The 24,278-nt window shown below is 36.0% G+C and overlaps 2 protein-coding genes and 1 pseudogene across 2 annotated transcripts; all 3 read left to right on the forward strand.

Annotated features, from left to right (window-relative positions):
- The first annotated feature begins 1,271 nt into the window (after positions 1 to 1,271).
- Positions 1,272 to 4,865, forward strand: LOC132168476 (stachyose synthase). The gene is made up of 4 exons (XM_059579466.1): positions 1,272 to 3,224; positions 3,326 to 3,503; positions 3,620 to 3,987; positions 4,131 to 4,865. The coding sequence occupies exons 1-4, from the start codon at positions 1,737 to 1,739 to the stop codon at positions 4,713 to 4,715; spliced, it is 2,619 nt and encodes an 872-aa protein (XP_059435449.1). The 5' UTR covers positions 1,272 to 1,736; the 3' UTR covers positions 4,716 to 4,865.
- A 7,156-nt stretch (positions 4,866 to 12,021) lies between these two features.
- LOC132169171 (stachyose synthase-like) lies at positions 12,022 to 17,329 on the forward strand (annotated as a pseudogene).
- Positions 17,330 to 23,235: 5,906 nt separating this feature from the next.
- LOC132172912 (transcription factor UPBEAT1) lies at positions 23,236 to 24,032 on the forward strand. The gene has a single exon (XM_059584473.1). It carries the CDS (start codon positions 23,516 to 23,518, stop codon positions 23,897 to 23,899), a length of 384 nt encoding a protein of 127 aa, XP_059440456.1. The 5' UTR covers positions 23,236 to 23,515; the 3' UTR covers positions 23,900 to 24,032.
- Positions 24,033 to 24,278: the final 246 nt, after the last annotated feature.

Here is a 24,278-nt window from a genome sequence, read left to right on the forward strand (position 1 = left end):
TTGGATTGACAGAGATGCGCAATGTTTGGCATTGTGAAGGATAGAGCAGCGTCGCTGGATTGCGTCATGAGTGCAGTATCAAGGACACGGCAAGGAGATACGGCTATGGTCTGGTGCGGCAAGGAGAAGAACAGCAATGAGGCTGTAATTTGGTGCAGCAAGAAGAAAGAAAGTAGGTGCGACAATCTGGTGCAGTGCGGCAATGTTGGTGCAGTACAGCAGGTGCGGCAAGAGAAAAGGTGATCTGAGGGCAACAAGAAGAGCTGCGAATTTGCCTGGAGAAGAAGCTGATTCCGTTGAAGAAGGCCCAAAAATTTGAGAGGGTCAAGGATCTTATTGAGAGGGGTATGAACCGTAAGGCTCTGATACCATGAAAGAAAGCAAAGAAAATTGCTTTTGGCGGAATGAAGTCTCAGCTTCGTTCTCATTGTATATATAGGCAAAGAGTTACAATGGTAATCAAGTTTGACAAACCCAAACTTGATACAAACTAGGAGACCTAATTCAATACAAATAAGTAAAACAAATACAACTAGAACACTAAAGAGAAGAGATAAGAACAACTATAAGGATAATACTAAAAGATAAGAACAACTATAAAACAGACTCTATTGGTTCCTTAACAAGTGTTACCAAACAAAGGACTAGCTATACTTAGTATTAGTTAGTTCAATCCAAGGGTCTATTCCGCAAACCAAACGGAGCCTTAAAATGACAATAAAATAAATCTCAGAGCAGTAGATCTAGTGGATGGTATGGCGGAGGAAGACAGTGAGAACACGGTGAATGACCAACACTTACATGCCACTCGCCAGAGTGTGAAAACTGGGAGGCTGAGCAGCACCACAGTAGTTCTTCCTCTCTTACTAAAAGAGGCTTAGGACTATCGATTTGGATGAAAGATGCTCAAATGAATATTCCTCTAATATGATAAATAAATAAATAAAATAAAATAAAATAAATAAAAAATTACTGAAGTTCAATACAAGTGTTTGTTGGATAAATGGTAAAATGTAATTTCTCACAAGTGTTCGTCGGATGTAAGAATATCTGGTCACTGTCCATGGAAACAACTAGTCGGTTGAGCCGCAGTAAGAAGTTTCCTCGGGCACTCAAAAACCTAAAAGACAAACCAAAAAGAACCGCCCAAAACCTTCTTATCTAGAAAGCTTCCTTGATTCTATTTATTATTCAATTTTCCCACGGAGCCATCTCAGTTTATCTTAGCTTCCCTATATATACATGGATAGCCCTCATTTCTTTCTCTCCAAGCAAACAACTCAAGCTCTTTGCCAAATTTAATTTCCCTATATTCTTCTCAGCATTTATTCTCTCCCAGTAATCTCTCTTATCACAGTTTCCATATACGTCAAGTGTATCTAAGATTGTATATTCCAACACTGGTACAGAGGTTTACCTTGAGATTATATTCCCATCTTCTCTAACTCTAGAGTGTATCAAAGATTACACCATTTTCAGTTTTAAACTCATTTAAGTTGTTGAAAATAAAATCAAAGTTCGTCATATTTTCCTTATATGGTACAGATTTTATTTTCCAAGTCAGTGATCCGTTTGCTCCTATATAAAGGGGTCGTTGTCTTCCACAAAAAAACCAAAATCTTCTCAAACGGTTTGCGTTGTTGTTTTCTTCATTGAGTTCTCTGATCTTGTCTTTCTCTGTTTTTTTGCTCTGTATTTCCACTGCTCTCTCTGTTTTCCTTTGAAATTCTTTGCTCATGGCACCCCCTAACGACTCTGTTGGTTCAATCTTTAGCGTCCGGGGAGGGGAGAGATTGGACAAATATTTTGACTTGTCTGACGGGAAGTTTAGTGTCAAAGGTGTGCCTTTGTTAACTGAAGTTCCTGCAAATGTCTCTTTTAGTCCCTTTTCTTCAATCTGCCAATCCTCTGATGCTCCACTTCCTTTGCTCCAGCGTGTCCTTGGCATGTCTGACAAGGGTGGATTTCTCGGTTTCTCTAAGGATGAGGCATCTGATAGGTTGATGAACTCCTTGGGTAGGTTCAATGGTAGAAATTTTCTGAGCATCTTTAGGTTCAAAACATGGTGGTCTACCATGTGGGTGGGGAAATCTGGTTCAGATTTACAAATGGAGACTCAATGGGTGCTCTTAGATGTTCCTGAAATAAGGTCTTATGTGATCATCATACCCATCATTGAAGGCTCTTTTAGATCTGCTCTTCATCCTGGCTCTGATGGGCATGCCATGATTTATGCAGAGAGTGGTTCTACAAAAGCAAAAGCATCGAAATTCGATGCAATTGCTTATGTTCATGCCTCTGATAATCCTTACAACTTGATGAAAGAAGCTTATGCTTCTCTCAGGGTCCATCTCAATACTTTCAGGCTCTTGGAAGAGAAGACACCGCCAAATCTTGTCGACAAATTCGGTTGGTGCACTTGGGATGCCTTCTACTTAACCGTAGAACCTGTCGGTATCTGGCATGGAGTAAATGAATTTGCCGAGGGGGGTGTGTCGCCGAGGTTTCTCATCATTGACGATGGCTGGCAAAGCATCAATCTGGATGGCGAGAACCCAAATGAGGATACGAAGAATCTTGTTCTGGGTGGGACTCAAATGACTGCCAGGCTTCACCGCCTCGATGAATGCGAAAAGTTCAGAAAATACAGAGGCGGTTCCATGTTGGGATCCAATGCTCCGAAATTCGATCCAAAGAAGCCAAAGATGCTGATCTCAAAGGCAATCGAGCTGGAGCACGCTGAGAAGGATCGCGACAAGGCAATCCAATCTGGAGCTACTGATTTATCCGAGTTTGAAGCGAAAATTCAGAGCTTTAAACAAGAGTTAAATGCCATGTTTGGCGGAGAAGAAAGCAGTACTGCTGCTTCAAGTTCGAGCCATGGCTGCGGTAGCTGTTCTTGTAAGCCCGAAAACTACGGAATGAAGGCTTTCACAAGGGACTTGAGGAAAAAGTTTAACGGTTTGGATGATATTTACGTGTGGCACGCTCTTTGCGGCGCGTGGGGTGGCGTTCGGCCTGGCTCAACCCATCTGAATGCAAAGATTGTTCCCTGCAAAGTCTCTCCTGGCCTCGACGGGACGATGACCGATCTTGCTGTGGTGAAGATCGTTGAAGGCGGGATCGGGCTTGTTCATCCCGATCAAGCCCAAGACTTCTACGACTCTATGCACTCCTACCTTGCCCAAGCTGGAATCACAGGAGTGAAAGTTGATGTAATTCATGTACGTCTTCTATTTTCCATTTTTACCCTCTTTATGCATTTAAATTATCGTCTATTTTCCATTAACAAATTCCATATATTTATTATTTTCAATTAATTCAGACTCTTGAGTATCTGTCGGAAGAATATGGAGGCCGAGTAGAGCTTGCAAAGGCGTATTTCAAGGGGCTGACAAGTTCTCTGTCAAAGAACTTTGGTGGGAGTGGACTCATCGCCAGCATGCAGCAATGCAATGACTTCTTCTTCCTTGGGACAAATCAAATTTCTATAGGAAGAGTTGGTAAGAAAGTCCAACCAAATGGTCTTTGTTTTTTTTTTCACGCTTCTCATATTTGCTGCAATTTGGGTCGTAATATGATGTGGAGGGTAATTTAATTTGACTTGTTTATGTTACAGGTGATGATTTCTGGTTCCAAGATCCCAATGGGGATCCAATGGGAGTTTATTGGCTACAAGGGGTGCATATGATTCACTGTGCCTATAACAGCATGTGGATGGGGCAGATTATACAGCCTGATTGGGACATGTTCCAATCAGACCATCAGTGTGCCAAATTCCATGCAGGATCAAGGGCCATTTGTGGTGGTCCAGTCTATGTGAGTGATTCTGTGGGTGGTCATGATTTTGATCTCCTTAAGAAGCTTGTGCACCCTGATGGTACCATTCCCAAGTGCCACCATTTTGCTCTCCCCACCAGAGATTGCCTCTTCAAGAACCCTCTATTTGACCAAGAAACCATTCTCAAAATTTGGAACTTCAACAAGGTATCCATCCATTAATTTCTCCTTGAGATGCACTCTTTTCTGAATAATTGATTTATTAGACTCGGTTATCGGACAACAAATTACTGAAAATTCGAATCCGTTTTTAGGCAAAAGCACTTAAATTTGTTTTCCATATTCTGCAGTATGGTGGTGTGATTGGAGCTTTTAACTGCCAAGGGGCTGGTTGGGACCCCAAGGAGCAAAGGATCAAGGGCTACTCTGAGTGCTACAAGCCAATGTGTGGCTCAGTGCATGTTAGTGACATTGAATGGGACCAGAAGATTGAAGCAGCCCAGATGGGTGAGGCTGAAGAGTATGTAGTCTACTTCAACCAGTCTGCAGAGCTGCTCTTAACAACCTCCAAATCTGATCCAATTCAAATCACCATCCAACCATCTTCATTTGAGCTTTTCAGCTTTGTGCCGGTCGAGAAGCTCGGCCCTGCCGCCGTCAAATTCGCTCCGATCGGGCTCACAAACATGTTCAATAGTGGCGGCACGATTCAAGAATTGGAGTACATTAAGGCTGGAGCTGCTGCTGAGAAGAGTGTTGAGATCAAAGTTAAGGGTGGTGGGAATTTCTTGGCCTACTCAAGTGGGTCTCCAAAGAAATGCCTCTTGAATGGTGTTGAGGTAGCTTTTGAGTGGTTGGCTAGTGGGAAACTGAACTTGAATCTTCCTTGGGTTGAAGAGGCTGGTGGCATTTCTGATGTTGCTTTTGTCTTTTAGAAACTGATTTTAATTGTTTCAAATAAATTAAGTTTAGTTTTTTTTTTTCTTTTCCTTTGTTAGTGTTATTGATTGTGGGAATTGTAAGGTAGTTTATTATTGGACTTGAGATTTGCATTGGGAAGAATGTACATTCATCCCTTTGTTACTATAAAGTGTCTTGAAATTTTTCTGTAAAATTTGTGTTCTTTTGATTCAATAACTGCACTCAATTTTTTTTTTTTTTTTGTGTGTGTTTATTACAGAGATTAGAGAATATCATTTGCTTAATAAAAATATTTGGGAATTTAAAAATATGTCTTAAAAGCAATTTGAGGATTATTTATTGAAGAATGGTATTTATAAAAATAAAAAAAAAATAAAAAAACTGGAATGCTCGGGTCAAAACATAGGGGAGAAAACGTTGGACCTCAGCCCATAGATTCTGGTATAAAAAAACAAAAGTAAAAGATCAAATATAATATTAAGAGAATGTTAAAGAAAGAAAAAAGGACAAATAGAATATTAATATATAGCGGTTGCTTCTAACTTCTTCTAGTGTAAAATATAAAATCAAAGAGGCCTGGATATGTCTATATTTTATGTTTTAAAATAGTGAGAATTGTGAACTTTAAATCAGGTCAAATCATTGTTTATTTCAAAAGTAAAATAATATTTTAACACTCCTACCAAATACATGTGAAATATTTAATTGAAATAAGAAATAATAAATAAAGGCAATGTTCAAACTCACGATTTTTTACTCTAATATTATATTAAATAATCATTTATCTCAAAAGTTTAAACTTTCATAATTCTTATTATATATATTTTAGTTGAGCCTGTGGTAGCGGAAGCAATAGCAGTAGGGCTGTGCACGGGTCGGTTCAGGGCGGGTTTGGAGTTTTTTTGCCACCCGACCCGTGACCATCGGGTTTGGTAAATTCCTACCCGTTACCCGGATTAAATGCACTAAAACCGCCGGGTTTCGGGTAGTTCGGGGCGGGTTGAGCGGTGCGGGTTTCGCGGGTTGGTTGGGCGGATCGGGTATTTTAATGGGCATCAATTTCAAATTTAAGTCCTGATTTTTTTGTAATTTTTTTTAAAAACTAGTCTTCTGTAATTTTTTTAAAAAACCGGATTTGGACTAAAACTTATCAGGAATTTTTTTTTTTTTTTTCTTGTATTGTTTACAATTTTTATGGTTGGATTTTTTTTGTGTGAATCCAAGTATCCAACCATATATTTTATGAAAATATATGGTTCACTTTCTAGAGAGAGAGCACGAGAGATAGTGACGTTAGTTCACTTTTTAGAGAGAGAGAGCGAGAGACAGTGACGTTAGTTCACTTTCTAGAGAGAGAGAGATGAGAGAGAAACCTTGAGATCGGCACGACTGTGAGAGAGAGAGAGAGAGAGAGAGAGGAGCGGTATGGTTCTCCGCCGAGATCCTCCGCCGGCGAGAGTGAGAGAGGAGCGGCGCTTGGTTTGGAGAGTGGACTGAGAGACAAGTGAGGGTGAGCTGGCCACTTGGTCTAGGGAGGGGAGAGTCACGGGCACGGCGTCGGCTTGTGTGAAAGGAGAGAAAAGCTGAAAATCAAAAAATGTGAGGAATGAGGAAGGATATTAGGGATTTAGGGTTAAGTTAAATATGGGCGGGGCGGGGCGGGTACCCGCCCCTTCAAAAAAATTGCACTCGCTGGCCGACCCGACCCGCACGGGTTGGACATTTTCCAACCCGTATTCACACAAAAAATGCTAAAAACCGCGGGTTTGCGGATCGGGGCGGGGCGGGCGGGTTGGGCGGGTTTTTGCCCAGCCCTAAATAGCAGCACTGAAGGTAGTGGAGCTCAATCATGATTTGGGGCTACAAAGCATAATTTTAGAAGGTGATTCGTTGCAAGTAGTAAATGCGGTCAAAGCTATTGGGCAAAATCTGAACAGGTATGAACAGATTGTAGATGATATTAAGGTAGTTCTACAAGGGCTAAGGCATTGGCAGATTTGTCATACCAAGAGAGAGAATAATTATGCTACACATAAATTAGCTAAGGCTACGATTGTACATTTTATAGATAGGGTATGAATGAAAGAAATTGCTAGTTGTATTTATGACGTTGTAGTTTTAGAGCAATATACTCCGTTATTTTAGAGCTTTATGATCTAGGTTTTTTCAGATGAAAGTTGAAACTATTTTCTCAAAAAGAAAAAATAATTTAAGAAATTATAAAAGAAACTGATAGAAAATAAAAGGTTATCTAAAGTAGTTAATTTGGTTGCTTCTAAGCCAACTAGAACGATTAAACAGGAACCTGCCCTTCAATTTTCCAAACAAATTAAAAAAATTGAAATTCACAATGTAGTTCTGGTTGCTTCCAGCTTTTGCTAATTTAGCAAATTTATATAATAAAAAAATATATATAAGAGATTGATCTTCAATAAACTCTTTATTAATAGAATTATCTCCTATTTCTTGTCATTATCCGATTCATACATGCATACGTGGCACCACGTCATAAATGCATTACAAAAACACGTGTGCATGATGACATGCAACGTCCAGACAGAGCTGAAATTAATGAATGATGAAAGACTCCAAACTCTGAAAAAGTCTAGGATTACCAAATGAGTACCAAAAAAATCAACTATCTATCAGAATCTCAAATAGTCAACAAAGGCAAATCCAACTTTTCCTTGGGTTTTATCAGGAAGTGGATAAGGATTTCTGGACCCCAGTCAATGTCGGCTTTGGAACCCTTCAATATGACATTCGTTTTAAAAGAAAGTGAGAGCACGGGCCAATATGGCAATGCCTTAGAGTTTAAATCAATCCTTATTAAAAAGAAAAAACAATACTAAGTACTACTCCATTACTATAAGGGGTAGATAAGGGTGTGATTTTTAACATTTTTATAATTATAAAAATTACTTATTTTAAAAATAGATATCAAATTAATAAATAAATAAAATAAAATAATTCATTGGATATAATTTGAACGAAAACTTTGTCTTGCATGTCCATGCAAAAAGAATACGTAATCTAAGATTTGAAAGAAAGAAAGTGAGAGTGAGGAGTTGTTTGCTTGTTAAGACGCGTACAAACGTGTTTGTATAGCATTATCCATTTCGTTTGGTCGGCCTAATAAGAAAAAAAGAACCCTTGATCTTGATTCACTCCCACCGACCAGGCCAAAAAAAATTATAAGAGATAGTTGAAAAGTTAGACCACCAACTGTAATGGTAAACTAACTTAACTAATAATCCGCAATTAGAGGATTTGAACAAGAACATCCTTGGACTTTTGACAACATTCTTAAGATCTTGGACTTTCACACCAACCTTTAACAAGGATCTTGGATTTGTCAGGTGTGCTTATTTTTCTACAAACCCATATTAAGTTCACACGAAATTAATATGGGACCTTGTTATTTTTTTTTTTTTTTTTTATTTTTGGAAAAGAATGTGGGACCTTTTTGTTTTGAATAATGTTAGAAACCACGAATTCGAATTCCCAACAATTACCTGTCAAAATAAATTTTAGGCTACTCAGCCATTTTCAAATGGCTCGCTCACATTATCTGCCCAAATTCCTAGCAATTTTGACAGATAATTGTCGTGAATCCTTATCTAGCAACCACACCCATGTTCCACCCTCATCCCTTGGATTATCATTATTATTTTTTTAAAAAAAAATAATAATAATAATAAGGGTTAAATACCTCAAACCTCCCTAGGGTTTACCAACTTTATTTTTTCCTCCCTGGGGTTTCATTTTTATCACAGGACCCCCCTGGGGTTTTGATAAAGGACCAATTTAGTCCATCCATTAGTTGACCGTTAAGACTGACACGTGGACCAATCAGATGTTAACACGTGGCACCTATTTAATTTTTTATTTATTTATTTTTTAAAATTAAAAAAAAAATGTATTTTTTTTTTAAATACATTTTTTTTTTAATTTAAAGAAAATTAAAAAAAAATTAAATATGTGCCACGTGTCAACATCTGATTGGTCCACGTGTCAGTCTTAACGGTCAACTAACGGATGTACTAAATTGGTTCTTTATCAAAACCCCAGAGGGGTCCTGTGATAAAATGAAACCCCAGGGGGGAAAAAATAAAGTTGGTAAACCCTAGGGGGTTTGAGGTATTTAACCCTAATAATAATCTAAAAACTTATTACCACATTAGTCCAGTAGAATAAGAGCATTTTTAGGATTGTGTTTGAAAAATAGAGTTTTTAAGTCAAGAAGCTTTTTTTGGTAAAAGCTTCATTTTTAAATTTTTGCCAAAAGTGTGTTTTTGTCATTTTAAAGTTTTTTTGACCCTTAAAAGCGTTTTCAATTTTTTTTTACCAAATGAGTATTTTTTTTTCTTCAACACGAACTTTTTTTGAATGTTAAACATACCTTTTGGTCTCCCAAACGCACACCCAAGCAGATCCTAAAAGTAACTTTTAGCATTGCATACGAGTTGGTCCATTAAAAACCAAAGCAATCTAATAACGATAGATGTAAAAACTGAATTGATTATATAAAGGATCCTCATACTAGCTAGCTTATACATATTTTACTGTTTAGACTCTGACAAAGCCCAGCCCAGAAGCTATTGGCGTTTGGGGGCTTTTACGGACTCTACTTCTTGAGGTTCATCAAGAATTGTGTGTGTTTTGGTCTGGTTGGGCTTTCTGTAAATGGACCACATCACTTGATTTGGCAATCATTTTCTTCATTACATAATCTGAGGCAGGTAGTCTTATCAAGTGAACTCCACTTAACAAGCTTTAGACGTGTGAAAATTCTGAAATATTTGCAATTATATGGAAATCTCTTGTGATTTGTTTTCTTGGAAAAGTAATGTGGAAGTTGTAAATATAAGGTCAGCATCAAAATGAGAGCATCAAATGCTCGTTTATTAACCCATTTTTGGGGTGTTTTGTTTTTTGAGGCTGTTTTTTGGTGTATTCTTGCATGTCTGTAGCCATAGTGTCGGCCAGCCCAAAGGCTAGGCGACTTAGGCCGTCGCCTAGGGCCTCCTATTTAATAAGGTCCCAAAAAAAATTTTAATAAGGCCTAAAAAGAAATTTCATAAAAATTGAAAGCCTCTAATAATGATAAATAAGTAATAAGGCCCAATTTAATAAGGACCAGCATTAAACAAAATAATAACTAAATAAATAAATCTAACCAACATCTCTATCTCTTTGCTGGAATTTGGAGAATGAAATATTATTATAAAACCTATCACCAACGTCTACTGTTTCTGAGTGATGGAATTTCACATTAAAAGAAGAATCAAATAGTATTGTTTATTTTCAAAGTAGAATGTAGGATGTCTCTTGTTTATTTGATATTGGAATTTTACATAAGAACGAGAACCTTCACTCATATCTATTATTTAGTCTGCAATTTTTCTGACTCTCTCAAAGATCAAGAACCTTCATGCTAATTCTCCAAAACCTTCTTCCTCTCCAAAACGAGAAATCTCCAACTCCAAGAACTCTCTAGTCTCTGCCTCTCTAATCAGATTTTATTGTTCTATTTTTATAATTTATTTTATTATAGTCAAAATATTTTTTTTATATATAAATTGTGTTTGTTTAATTTGTTAATATTTTTAATCAAACATGTCTACTAGTAGAAAATATGTATCAGGATATAAAAAACCAAAACAAAAAACAAAAAACAAAAAGAGAGAGAGAGAAAAGTAGAGTAACTGATTAACTGATTGAATCTCAAAGAGAGAGAGAAAAGTAGAGAAATTGATTGAATCTCAAAGAGAAACTCTAAATAAATTTGATATTAGTAATAAACAAAATACAGAGGATAATTTAGGTGAAAAACTCATAAATGAACAAGAAATTCATTAAAAAGAATTAGAAGATAATGAAAATATTATTGATGTATCTAACTCTATTGTTACAAATATTTATGACACAGGCCAATGAAAAAATATTGATACAAAATTAAGGGATTTATTAGTAGAAAATGGTCCAATAAGATACAATAATATAAATTTTCCTAAAGATGAGAACTCTATGCATTTTTCTAGTACATACGAAAATTATCAAATGGAGAGTAGCATAATAGAAAATGGCTAGTCTATTCAAAAGATTTATATAGAGTATTTTGTTTTTGTTGTAAGTTGTTTAATTCAAAACCTAATGAAACGCAACTAGATAACGAAGGAACTAATGACTGGAAAAATCTTAGTGCTAAACTTAAAAGTCATGAAACAACCAATGAACATATTATTAACATGAATGATTGGGTTGGTTTAGAAATGAGATTGTTAAAAAATAAAACAATTGATAAAAATGTCCAAGAACAAATTAACAGAGAAAGATCATTGGAAAAGAGTATTGTTGAGAATTATTGCTGTAGTAAAGAATCTTGATAATAATAATTTGGCATTTAGAGGACAAAATGAAAAGATCTACCAATAAAATAATGAAATTTTTTTAAGTCTAATTGAAATGATTGTAGAATTTGATCCAATAATGCAAGTGCATATTTGGCGTATTCAAGATGGGAAAATTCATAATCATTATCTTGGACATAAAATAGAAAATGAATTGATACATTTGCTAACAACAGAAGTAAATATGGGTATCATTGAAAAAGTTGGAAAAGCAAAATGGTTTTTAAATAAAATATAGTAATAATATTAAAATAAATATTTTTTTTTTACTTAAAAAAAAAAAAAATAAGACCTCATTTCAAAGTTTCGCCTAAGGCCCCAAAATATATTGGGCCGGCCCTGTTGCTGGTGACATATTGACAGCCTTGTAAATGATTCAGTCTTTGTCATCTCGCAGGACTTGTCACATCTTTTTTTTCCTACATAAAGGCTTTTTCAGTTTTATTAGAGAATGAATACACCATTCAAAAGAGAAATGATTATTTTCCTCTTTCAGTCCTTCTCCAATCCTCCTAATTTTTTGAATCTGTGAGCCCAACTCACATAGTCACATATGCCCCATAAATTTAATATTGGTTTGAAAATTGGAAGGATGGGAGAATGACCGAAAGAGGATGTATAGCATGTGTGAAAAGGGAAAGTGAGAAGTGATTCGCAAACGCATGTGCTCTCTCCCCTCCATTTTGAAAACAATGATTGAAAGTATTTCAGCTACTTGAGAGAGAGAGAGAAGATGGTGGCACTGGGTTGTTCAAATGTGTTATCCTTGTTCAAGTATGTAAATGCATTTGGCATGCATGGACAGCCAAATAGCAAATTGACATAAAGAAGCCTGCAGGGATAGCCAAGTGTATCACAGAAGATTCCAGGCTTTTTTTTTTTTTTTTTTCCTTGATGAATAAATATGTTCGGTATACATCCAACGTTGGGTTTAGGAATCACAAATGTCATTTCCATGAAATTCCTTGTTGTCCACATTGAAGACCAGGGTCATTTCTTTGCCTTTGTGTTCTTAGAATTCTCTCGGTGGTTTCTTGTTCCCGCGCTTCTGTAATTCTTTAAGGTCTCTCTGCTTTTTCCTGCACTTTCCCTTCCTCCTCTGTTTCACCTGTCTTCCTCTGCTCATGGCACCAACTAAAATTCCGCACCTTCCATTAGAGAAGAGATATTGTAGGAGACCAAAATCATGTACGTAGTCAACTTGATTCACAATTTTGAGGACTTGACCTCCAAGAGAACTCTTTCATTTCAGTGAAAATTTGCATGCAATGTGTAAAAATCGTTAGGATTCCTCCTCCAAAACATTTGAGTTCTCTTGGCTTATCAGGTGGTGGTTGTTCCTAATCTTTCCCTGTTTATGCTCTGTTTTCTTCTGCTCATGGCACCTCCTAACAACCCCGTTGACAGTAGAGAGAAAATTATGGGCAAATGTTCTATTTATCTTACGGCAAGTTTAGTGTCAATGGTGTCACTTTGCTCTCTGAAGCTCCTAGCAATGTTTTCTTCAGTCCCTTTTGTTCCATCTGGCGATCTTCTGATGCTCCACTTCCCCTGATCCAGGATGTTCTTGCGCGGTCTTACAATGGTGGATTCCTAGGATTCCACAAAGAGAGAAACCATCCGATAGGTTGATTAACTCCTTGGGTAAATTCAATGGTAGAGATTTTATTAGCATCTTTAGGTTCAAAGCCTTTTGGTCTACCATGTGGGTGGGAAACTCTGGGTCAGATTTACAAATGGAGACCCAATGGGTGCTCTTAGATGTTCCCGAGGTAAGATCTAACGTTATAATCATACCCACCATTGAAGGAGGAGGTTTTAGGTCTGCTCTTCATCCTGGCTCTGATGGGCATGTGATGATTTGTGCAGAGAGTGGTTCTACCCAAGTGAAATCATCGAGTTTTGATGCAATCGCCTATGTTCATTGCTCTGAAAATCCCTACGAGTTGATGAAAGAGGCCTATGGAGCTCTTAGGGTACACCTCAATACCTTTAGTGCTGTTTGCCAAAGTCTATAAACTATTTCTAATACTATTCTTCTCAAAATTAACCCCAACATTCTTACTTTTTACATCATATCAATAACTTTTTATCACTATTCAAATAAAAAAAAATCACTACAAAACAAAAAATTTTCACTTTTTCATACAAAACATTCTAATTTTTTTTTCCTACATCAATCAAATCTATAGTAAAACTCCACCTCCATTTTAACTTCCTTTGGCAACAAGCCCTAGGCTCCTACGAGTTGATAAGAAATTCTTTTTTCTTTTTCTGTTTTTTACTCTTCTTAATTTGACGTGGAGGCTAATTTAATTTTACTACTATTTTTGTTACAGGTGAAGATTTTTATGGTCAAGATCCAAACGGAGACCCTACGGGGGTCTATTGGCTACAAGGGCTTCATATAGTCCACTGTGCATATAACAGTATGTGGATGGGGCAGATGATACAACCTGATTGGGACATGTTCCAATCAGACCATCTCTGTGCCAAATTCCATGCAGCATCAGGGACCATTTCTGGGGGTCCTATCTACGTGAGTGACACTCTGGGAAGTCACGATTTTTATCTCCTTAAGATGCTACTGTACTCTGATGGTACCATTCCAAAGTGCCACCATTTTGCCCTCCCTACTAGGGCCTGTCTCTTCAGGAACCCACTATTAGATCAGAAGACAATACTCAAAATTTGGAACCTCAATAAGGTATACATTTTTTGATTGTTTGGATGAATAACAATTTTTATACCACACAAAGAAATACAGAGTACACTCCACAAGAGGGAAACCACCACTGGACCACAAGTTGCTCAGCAACTTTACAACAAAAACAAACAGGCTAACCCAAACACTAAGGAACCCATGTCTATCTATAAACAAAGACTTCTCTATACAGAAAACAAAACAAAGAATTCTCTCTATACTGCAACTATACAGGGAAACAAATATAAAGAATTCAAACAAAAGCCTCAAAGAAGCATCACCAGACCACCCAGCAGCACATCAATAACAGCTACAAACCATCAGCACAACAGCAGCTCAACAAGGAGCACAGAAACAGCACAACATTAAACAACAGATCCTGCCAGAATCAAAACAGCACTCCAAAGCAGAGAACTAAAACACCACAAGCTCCTCAGCTATCAAATTCACCCATCAGCACAGCAGAAAACACCCTAACAGCAGCATACCAGCAGCACAGCAACATCTCAAAAAAAGCAACCCACTACAAGCACATCAGATCTCCAAAACAACAACTAAATCAGAATACTAACAGGAATACCCCAGTTATGACAGAAAAGAACATTATCATCCGAAGCTTGCTTTAAACTTGCCTGAACCTTTCCCCACAACTCGAGAGCTAACCTCCCAACATATGTTTTGCAAGATCTTCTCCAAGGTATACATTTTTCCACATACTTTTATATTTGCTTTACCTTTACTGAAATTTTACAGTCACAACAAAAGCAAACAATGTCGGGGTCTTTTCAAAAAAGGACAATTTCTTCTCAACTGATCCAATTCAAATTCTCATCATTTATCCTAAAAGCTTAAAGTTGACAAGAAATTGTAGACTCAATCATTTATGTTAAATAGTGTAAAAGCTTTTGAATCACAAATACTCAATTCATTACAGTATGGAGGTGTTATTGGAGCATTCAACTACCAAGGAGCTGGTTGGGATCCCAAAGAGCAAAAACTCAGAGGCTACCCTGAGTCTTACAAGGCAATTTCTGGTTCAGTGCATGTTGATGAAATCGAATGGAAGCAGAAGCAAATGGGTTCGGCTGAGGAGTATCAAGTATACCTCAGCCTGGCTGAGAAACTACTATTGAAGACCCCCAAGTCCGCAGCAATGAAAATCACTCTCCCAGCATCTTCTTTTGAGCTTTTCAGCTTTGTGCCGATTATGAAGCTCAATCACACCACTAAATTTGCACCCATTGGACTCACAAACATGTTTTAACTGTGGTGGAACAATTCAAGGATTGAGGTACAACACATCTGGATCTAGGCCTAGTGCTGAGATTAAGGTTAAAGGTGAAGGGAATTTCTTAGCTTACTCGAGTGAGTGTCCAAATAAGTGTTACTTGAATGGTGATGGGGTGGTTTTTGAGTGGTTGGCTGGTATCAAAGGTGACAAGGTGATGTTGAATCTTTCTTGGATTGAAGAGGTTGGTGGCATCTCTGATGTAGCTTTCTTCTTTTGAAATGAGTAATGCTACTCTTCACACATATTTAACATTGGGTGACAAAATGTGTTTTAAGTGGTTTTTCTTTTCTTTTTTTTTTGTTTTTACGTGACTAAAATAAAAAGCTACTTATAACACATCATGTCATAGCATTACTCATTTGGAAAGATAAGAGTTTACTGACTGAACTTTAGTGCTTGCGTGGGGACAAATGTAAATATATCCCTCTATGTAGATTTAATGCGTTTTACAGTCTGCTTTTTCATAATCTTTGTATCAGTTTTTCATCCAACTGTCACAGATACTAATAGTACCTGCTTTGATGTGTTTGATAACCAGGAAGGTTTTACATTTTAATGGTATTATTAATGTTTAAATAAAATGCAGGGACTGGAATCCCCTGCAATTGGCTGAATGGATTGCAGCCAATTTCAGGGCCCGTCAGGCTGAAATGTAGCCAATCCCGATCCTTAAATGCAGAATCCATAAAGAGAAAAGCAAAAGCAAAGCACAAGTTCCTGAACCTATATACACTAACATAGTTATCTTGAGTTTCTTGCCCATTTTAAAGCCACAAGAATTTCTTTGGCCACACCATCATGATATCTTATCTTCCTAATTCGATAAATGTTAAAAGCCTTCGAGTTGAGGATCAATCTCAGGACAGCCGTGATAGTAGGTCCTATTGAATCACTGGTACCAATGTTACGGACCTAAGGAACAAAGGTGGAGTCCAAAACAATCCAACATATCACAGGTACTTGTTTCTATCCAAAGTTCGGCTTTGAATAGAAAACCTTATCTCTATGAATCACCTATCCGTTTCAAAGTTTTCATGGCGTGGTATCTACAAATACAAGCTCACGATTCTTATCAACTATAAAGCTCAGATGGGTATGGATAAAGCTATGAAATTTTGAGGGCATTTGATGCGAATGGCATTTATTGTAGGCATCACTATACCCAGCAACAACATGAACACGTATTCTTCAAAAAAAAAAAAAAAAACATGAACATGAACATGTATTCAAGGAAGCGGAGCCTATGGAGGAGAGGAGTGAAAATTTCGGGCTTACAAGCTACATCAAAGAAGATCTGGAGTAAACTGAAGATTCTACTGGACTTGGATATGTAAGGATTCGATTGTTTAGGTTGCTGTTTCACTAGAATACTAGAGTGCCAAATCTCATTCGTTGAAGCTATGCTAGAGAATCCACCATGGACAAAGAGCACCTTTGTATTGGGTTCTAGAATTCATGCTGATTTTTGAGGAGTTTATAAACTGTATGAGGTAACTTTATCTCACACGGATCAGGATCCTCCTCTTTGCAGTTCACACAATCTTAACAATCATATTTTTTCACCTAAAATAGAAAAATAAATGTTGGGTTGACAAAATCTGAACCATTAATTAAACAAAACAATTAACATGATAAGAATTCCACCCTAAGTTACATAGAAACCATCCTGCTAATCTAATGAAATGGAAGGAATCCATTTCATGGCCTATCATCCAAGGGGCAGCTCAAGAAGTGGAAGTTACTACTTTGAATCTCCCCTTACCCCTTTCGTTGGGGCTTGGGGCTTGTCACATATTAAAAAAGAGTATATATTCATGTTATTTAATTTTTTTAAAATTACATAGCATTGTATACACCAACAACAAATCAGTGAAATACATCCTCTCCATTTCGAAATGGATTGTAAAGTGGATCCTATTCCAATATGTGCAATACCATATCATCGTGCTTCGTTAGCAATGGTGTTTAGTTCATTATCAGCTGTGAGAAGGCTCTGACTCTGTTCTATGTTAAATATAAGAAAATTATATAGGAAATCAAGCTTATTTATCAATTGCGAATTTGGGAACTTGGTTTGTGTAAAATTATTGCTTACAAAAATATAGATCTTTCTCGAACAAACTGTTAATTTCAGACAATAACACCATAACATCTTAAAAAAAATTGAAGCAACGAAAGCAAAACTAACAAATCAATACATAGGATTAAGGTAGCGTGTACGAGAAAACCTGTTAGCGAAGTCGAAGAATCTTCAGCCGCTTTTGGATTCGGAGAGAACTTGGAATGTGAATTTGTGAATTCTGAGTTAGAAAAGGCATATTACGAGTTTGTGCGTGAATCTAACAGCATCCAATCACAGAGAGAGAGAGAGAGGGGGGGCAGAAGGGGGGTGTTTGGTTATGGTTGTTGTTAGATTCGCGCACAAACTTGAAATTTGACTATTCTGGTTATTTTCGTCCCCTGCAGTTCTGGAAAAACGAAGAGAGAGGGAGAGCGATTGGGGAGGCCCGGGAGGGGTATCGTATTGTATCTGAAGCTGCGTACGCCGTACGGAGCCTTTTTAGTTGAATTTTGGTTACATGAATGTCGGTGTCGACGCCGGTTGAAGATCGATGGAATTCGAATATTCCATGGCTTTTTTTGCCATTATTGAAGAAAGCTTTTGAAAAGGGTCACTTTTTGCTATTTTGGTTGTTGTGATGTGACATTGAAAGTAGTTTTACTTTTATTTGGGGACGAATGTTGTGTGATTTTTTTAAAGAAAACTTAAAATATTGTCAAACCGAGTCTTGATCTCTTTAGGATAAATTATATTTAACCTCTTTAAATTACTATTTTAATGATAATTTATCTTCAAAATTATTAATTATAATAATTTACTCTCTAAACTACTAAAATAATGACGATGTACCCCAAAACTAAGTATGCACACATGTCCTTTCCTCCTATCTTATTTTAGTTTTTTTGGTAAAACGCTCTATTGACTTAGACATTAGAGGTTTTCCGACCCTCTAATAATTGGCAGTTTTTAGTGACCAAAATTTTTTTTGTAGGAAGGAACCCTGACGCTAGTTCAACCGTCGAAAAATATGTCTCAACAAAAACAAAAAGAAATGAAGAAATATATTTTTTCATGATTTATTTACAACTTTATTATATTGTATTTCTTTCATTTTTTGAAATATTAATGAAGGAAAAATCGCATAAATTTGAAGTAATTTAAATAACTTTACCTTTTTCCACAATATTCTTTCTCGAGCGAATTCTCTCGATTTCTATTTGCATTTACTTTCTGAGTAATGTTATAAGTCATCTTAAAGTCATCTTAGGGTCTTCTCAAATGTGGCTTTTAAAATTACCGTTGAATTTGAAATATAATGTATTGAACCTTGATCTATTAGTGATTTTAAACGTCACATCACATTTGGGATGACTCTATGAGAAGTCTAAGAAGACTTATAGCATTACTCTTACTTTTTACATATACGCTTAATATTTCTTTTCATTATTATAGTGTGTGATTTATTTTCTTAATAAGCTAAATAGAATAATTTTCTTACGATTTACCATCTATATTTTATTTAGATTGACTCTACTATTTCTATGTTGTAATTTAAATAATTTGATAAATAAATATTTGTTTAAAAAACCAATATTGTTGAGTCTTCTTTCTGATGTATATTTTTATATTTTTAATCTAGTCCATATTTAATAAATATCATTTGAATTATTAATTAAGAATAAACTTTCTTTCTTTCTTTCTTTTTTCCTATGAGTAAAAACTTTCAAGCCCTACTATTCTACTGGACTTTCGGCTGAGCCGGGCTTTGACCCAACAAAATCAAACCATGAGCCTAGTCACTCTGAGTTTTGGGTTAGTGTGTTGGGCCTCTTGTCAGGGCCCATAAGAAAAATGGAGCACAAATTCTATCATTTTAATACAACTTTTATATATATTACGTATGTGGATTGTCACATCAATTTATAAATATAATAAGTGTCACGTGTATTACTAGGTAACAATCTACATTTTAGTGACAAATGTGACAAGTGTTATATAAATTGCCACGTCAGTTTTGTAATAAAAGTTGTATTGTATTCCTAACAACACTAAAAAAAATTATTTTTTTAGAAAGATGTTGTCGATGTATGCAAAAAGGAAAAATATACGTATATAGTTGAAAATTAAGAGCTTAAAAAATTAAAAAAGATGGAAATTAATGATTATGGCATTGTATTGCATGCGGATAGGAAGAACCCTAATGTGCATGTGAGCACGTCATCATGCACATGAACACGTGGACATCAAAACACACTTTTTATCTGCCACGTTGGCTGCAACCATTAACCATGCCACTTGTCCCAGAGGTTCCTAAAGCACCCTACAGAACAGCAATACAATAAAACTAAAATTGCCCTAATTAGCGATTAGAAGCTTAAAATGGTTTCCTAATTAAGGATTAGCCAGCAAGTTTGGTGTTTGGGAGCACATGGAGAACATGGCTCATTCTTTGTTTCCAAGGAAATTAAAGCAAAGCTGCGTGTAAGGGGGGATTTAAATTATATATAACCCTTTATGGGCCACTACGCCCACAACTACTGATTAGGGCTTCATCTACATATATGTATTATCATTCTAAGGCACGAGCTAGTGGTCCATTTGGACGCGAAGCTTCTTGGAATATTAAAGATAATAATATATTAATTATTATTAATAGTTTTTCACTTAGAGTTTGTTTGGGATTGCATTTGAGAAATAAAGTTTTTAAGTCAAAATACGTTTTTTGGCAAAAGCTTTGTTTTTAAGCTTTTGACAAAAGTGCGTTTTGGCCATTTTTAAGCTTTTTGCACCTTTAAAAGCGCTTTTAATTTTTTTTACCAAACGAGTACTTTTTTGTACAAACAAACTTTTTGAATGTTAAAAACACTTTTAGACCTCTCAAACGCAATTCCAAACATGCCCTTAGTGTTAGATCCATCTGGCTAGCTAGCTAATTAATTTCATTGGAAAGTATTCATAATAAGTTTGGCACAAAGCATGTATACTCAATCGGATTGGAATGAGAACAATAATGCTAGAAACTACATTTTTATCCAAAAATCTTCTCATAATGTTGACAAGACAATTATAACCGACATTTGGATCAATTATTGTTTAAAAAAAAAAAAATCAAAGGTTGGTTGGGGCTATCACGTCAACATTGTGATAATATTTTAGAATAAAAATATAATTTTTAACATTACTCGGTTGAGAATATATATGGAGAATTCGCCAAAGTTCTTTATTTCATGTTAATAGGCTTAGTTGCGCATTTGGTATAGACTTCTTCAATCCACTTTTCCTTAATTAATAAAGCTCAATATGTGAAATATTTAATGAAAATTAAAGGTGAATTATGGATACAAAGTTCAAATTCAGGACCTATGATTTTATAATATGTTAAATCACACATATTTTAAAAACTTTAAGCGAATAGGAAATTATGAATTTAATCATTTAATTAATATTTTGAAGTGTATAATACCCCGACTCAACTTCTCACAATATCAAACCTTAAAAAACAAACAAACCAGCAATTTTACTCACTTGTTTTCAAGTTGGAGAATCGAGTAATGGTCCTATTGAAGGAGAATTAATACTATACACTACATTTTTATCACAATTATTTTACAATATTGATGTGGCAATCCCTTGAATTTTTTATTATTTATTTATTTTTTTCCACAATGACTAATTCAATGGTTGGTTGGGAGTCTTGAGACCGACATATCAGCGGTGTGAGGAAGAAAAATCATAACTTAATGGGTTGCCAATAGACATGTTGCACGTGTTGAATAATGTATCGCCTAATGAAATATATTAAAGAGAGAGATGAATCAATAATTCATGACAATTAGGCTAGAGTTTGATCCATGCATGTGCCATAGCCGTCATAACATTTTGTTTGTGTTTACCAATATATATATATATATAATATAAAAACAAATTAATACATAAATATACCGACAGGAAAAGAACACCCTAACATTCCTTCCTACCTGTATCTCATGAAACAAAAACAATATAAGTGAGGAGTGAAAGAGAAAGCCCCCCCACCAGGCCACCATTGTAGGCATCCAATGATTTTCAAGAGATCTAGCTCTCCTCTTCCTCTTGTCTAAAACATGCCACGGTTGAACGTTTAAAGCCACACATTAATCCATAGACTTGGCTACGTATTGGCCAGAGCCAGATAAGTTAACAAATAACAACTTCTTTTATAATTTTATTACATGGGTGGATATATGTAGTACTACTCACTACAAGTGCATGTGCTTGCATGTTCTTGTGCTATTGCTATTGGGAAAAAGGAGCAGGAACAAAGGCAACTATATATATACCTGAAATTGATGATAAAGTTTTTGGGGATGTTTTTTGTTTTTAACTTGGAAAAAGTGTTCTTATGTGACATAAGATGAAATGACACAAATTTCCTTCAATCCGGTCCATAAAACTTAGTTTATATGTCTTTTAATATGTGAGAAATACATGATTTTTTAATTAGTTCAATGGACATATGACAGTTTGATAGACTAAGTTTGATGAATTGTTTGAAGGAAATTTATGCTCAAGTTGAAACTCTTAAATCACCACTTGCCTCTCACGTATGAGCTCAAGCTCTCAATTAATAACTATAGAGACTTTTGCTCGACAATCTTGGCAGTGTGCTTTCAGTCCTTGGCAATGCTGTCCTCTCAATAACTACTTGTTGCCATTACCTCATGGGGTTCCTCACCGTGCTCCCTTGCCATTTGCTACCACTTTGTTTGGCCCTTGGAGAGGCTTGGATCGTTTCTGGTTTTTTTGGGACTATTAATGGATCAATTGTCTACTGTTTGTGTTTGTTTTATTTTGGTATTTTCTTTACTGTTTGAGCTTTGTTGTTGGAGTACCCACCCCTCTTTTGTTGTACGAACCCATGTAACCCTTTTCCCCATATTGAATAGAAAATAATAATAATAATAATAAAATAAAAATAAAAATACATTGAATATTTAATTAAAATGTGAGGAAAGAATAATGAAAACAAGGTTTGAATTCAAGACTGTTGCTTTAATACCATGTTAAATCATTATCTGTTCCAAGAGTTTAATTAAACTAATTATATGAAATGATTTATTTAATTATTTAGTTAATATTCTAACGAAAATTGTTTTCGTGTTTTGAGGAGTGTTTTGTGTTTTGAACATTTAAATTGTTTGGTAATGCTTTTGTTTTGAGAACCGAACAGAAAACAAAGATTTGAACAAACAGCTAGAACATGAAACAAGCGATTGATTAAAGCAAGTAATTCTCTTAAACATTCTAGTGTGATGGATTATTATTTTTTTCATTTTTCTATAATGAATCAATCATTATTAATTATTCTTCGAATAATGAACTCATTTTTTCTATATATATAGTTTGCCTTTAATTTTGTTTTTCTTGAGATTGGTAAAAATATATAAACGATTGATTTTCATTGTGTTCAGTAAACAAAATGAAAAACAAAACAAAAAAGATTCCACAATCTCAAGCCTGGGATCTCCTTCAAGTATCAGTGACAAAGTTGCATGCATCTTTGTCTTAATAAGAGTGTCTAAAGCGTCGTAAGTTCCGTCGGCGTACGGTGAACCAGACATGTTAGAACATGATTCATAGATAGGTGTTTGGAAATTAGACATTCATCATTAATTTTGATAGAAAAATGTGGTTCAATTGATGAATATTGTCAGATGATAAATAATTAATACCATCTTATCCCAACATTAAGATCCAAATTGTCCACTTTTCTTACCACAAATATTGCCAAGTAAGCACACCAAACAACCCCCCACCCCCCCAATTATCTCATAGGCTTGCTGTTTTGGAAACATGGCTATAAGCCTATAACCATAACCACCATGAATCTTGGAGGTCTGAAATGTTTATTGAGCTGGAATGAGGAAATGCAAGGACCCCAATTCATATTATATATATATAATGCATTGAATTTAGAAAGTGGGCGGAGGAATAATCCAGGGTGTTTCCATGAGATGGGGGTGTGTGTGATGAAAGGTGGTGGTTTAGGGGAGTTGGGTGGTGAAAGAAAGAATCATGTGGGTGCATGTGCATTGAGTTGGAGAACATGCCGCAAGACACAAGCAACATCTTGGGTACACTTGGCTCCCCTATTACTATTCATTTTATCCCATTTTCTTGGCGGCCTTCTATGAAATTGTGCTGCTGTCCCCACTTCTTTGCTGCCTTAAACAATTTCTGTGTTATCCTCAACGCCACTTGCCACCAACCAATGTCCCAAATCCACCATATAAAAGCATACTCATTGTCCAAAGTTTGCAAGCTAGGTGTTTGCTTAAAAGCCTCTGAAGAGCAAGTTTTGAAATATGGGAGCTTCGCCTGTACAATCCCTCCTTGCTTCGCTTGACATGAAGGGTCTGCTCCAAGGAAATGATCAGCAAAGTTGCAGTGCAAATGGGTCGCCGTTAGGGAAGAAGCAAAGGAGATCAGGAGGGCATGCTGTTAAGATCAGCAAGAGGAGGCCTACGAGGGTTTTGATGAAGAGGATGGCGCGTGTAGGCTCAAGAAAGCATGCAAATGCTGCGGTTGGGAGAAGGGTTAGAACCCTGAAGAGGCTTATTCCCAACGGCGAGTCCATGGGCAGCTTGGATGGACTCTTCAGAGAGGCTGCTGATTACATATTCTCTTTACAAATGAGAGTGAGAGTCATGCAGATTATGGTTAATGCATTGACAAATTCTGATGAGTGAATCAATTTATTTGTAAAGGCTGTACTACTGTGTACTCATTCTTTAATTTTCTTCTTTAAATGCTTTTGTCTTTTGATCATGTGGTTCATAGACATAGAAGCTTGAGTGTTCATTCATCATGTTGTCTAGATTTAACAACAGCTTGGTCATTTTTTATTTTGTGAAAATTGACTTCTGAGTGAGTTAATTAGTGGAATCCACGTTTTCATTTTCCACAAATTTATGTTATATATGAGTGGATTAATATAAACAGCTTGTTTGTATTGCACTCTAATTTTCTGTATTTTCTTGTATTTTCAGTACCCAAAAAAAAAAAAAAAAATTATCTCCAACGTTATGGTCAGAATCTTTTTGTGATTCCAATTGATTTTAGGAGCTG

The sequence above is a fragment of the Corylus avellana genome, chromosome ca2 (genome assembly GCF_901000735.1).
Source record: "Corylus avellana chromosome ca2, CavTom2PMs-1.0".
Classification (NCBI taxonomy): Eukaryota; Viridiplantae; Streptophyta; class Magnoliopsida; order Fagales; family Betulaceae; genus Corylus; species Corylus avellana.

Coding starts and splice junctions, on each gene's coding strand:
- LOC132172912 (XM_059584473.1), top strand. CDS start 23,516: ATGGGAGCTTCGCCTGTACAATCCCTCCTTGCTTCGCTTGACATGAAG.
- LOC132168476 (XM_059579466.1), top strand. CDS start 1,737: ATGGCACCCCCTAACGACTCTGTTGGTTCAATCTTTAGCGTCCGGGGA. Junction 3,504..3,619: donor AATTTCTATAGGAAGAGTTG/GTAAGAAAGTCC, acceptor TTTATGTTACAG/GTGATGATTTCTGGTTCCAA. Junction 3,988..4,130: donor AAATTTGGAACTTCAACAAG/GTATCCATCCAT, acceptor CATATTCTGCAG/TATGGTGGTGTGATTGGAGC.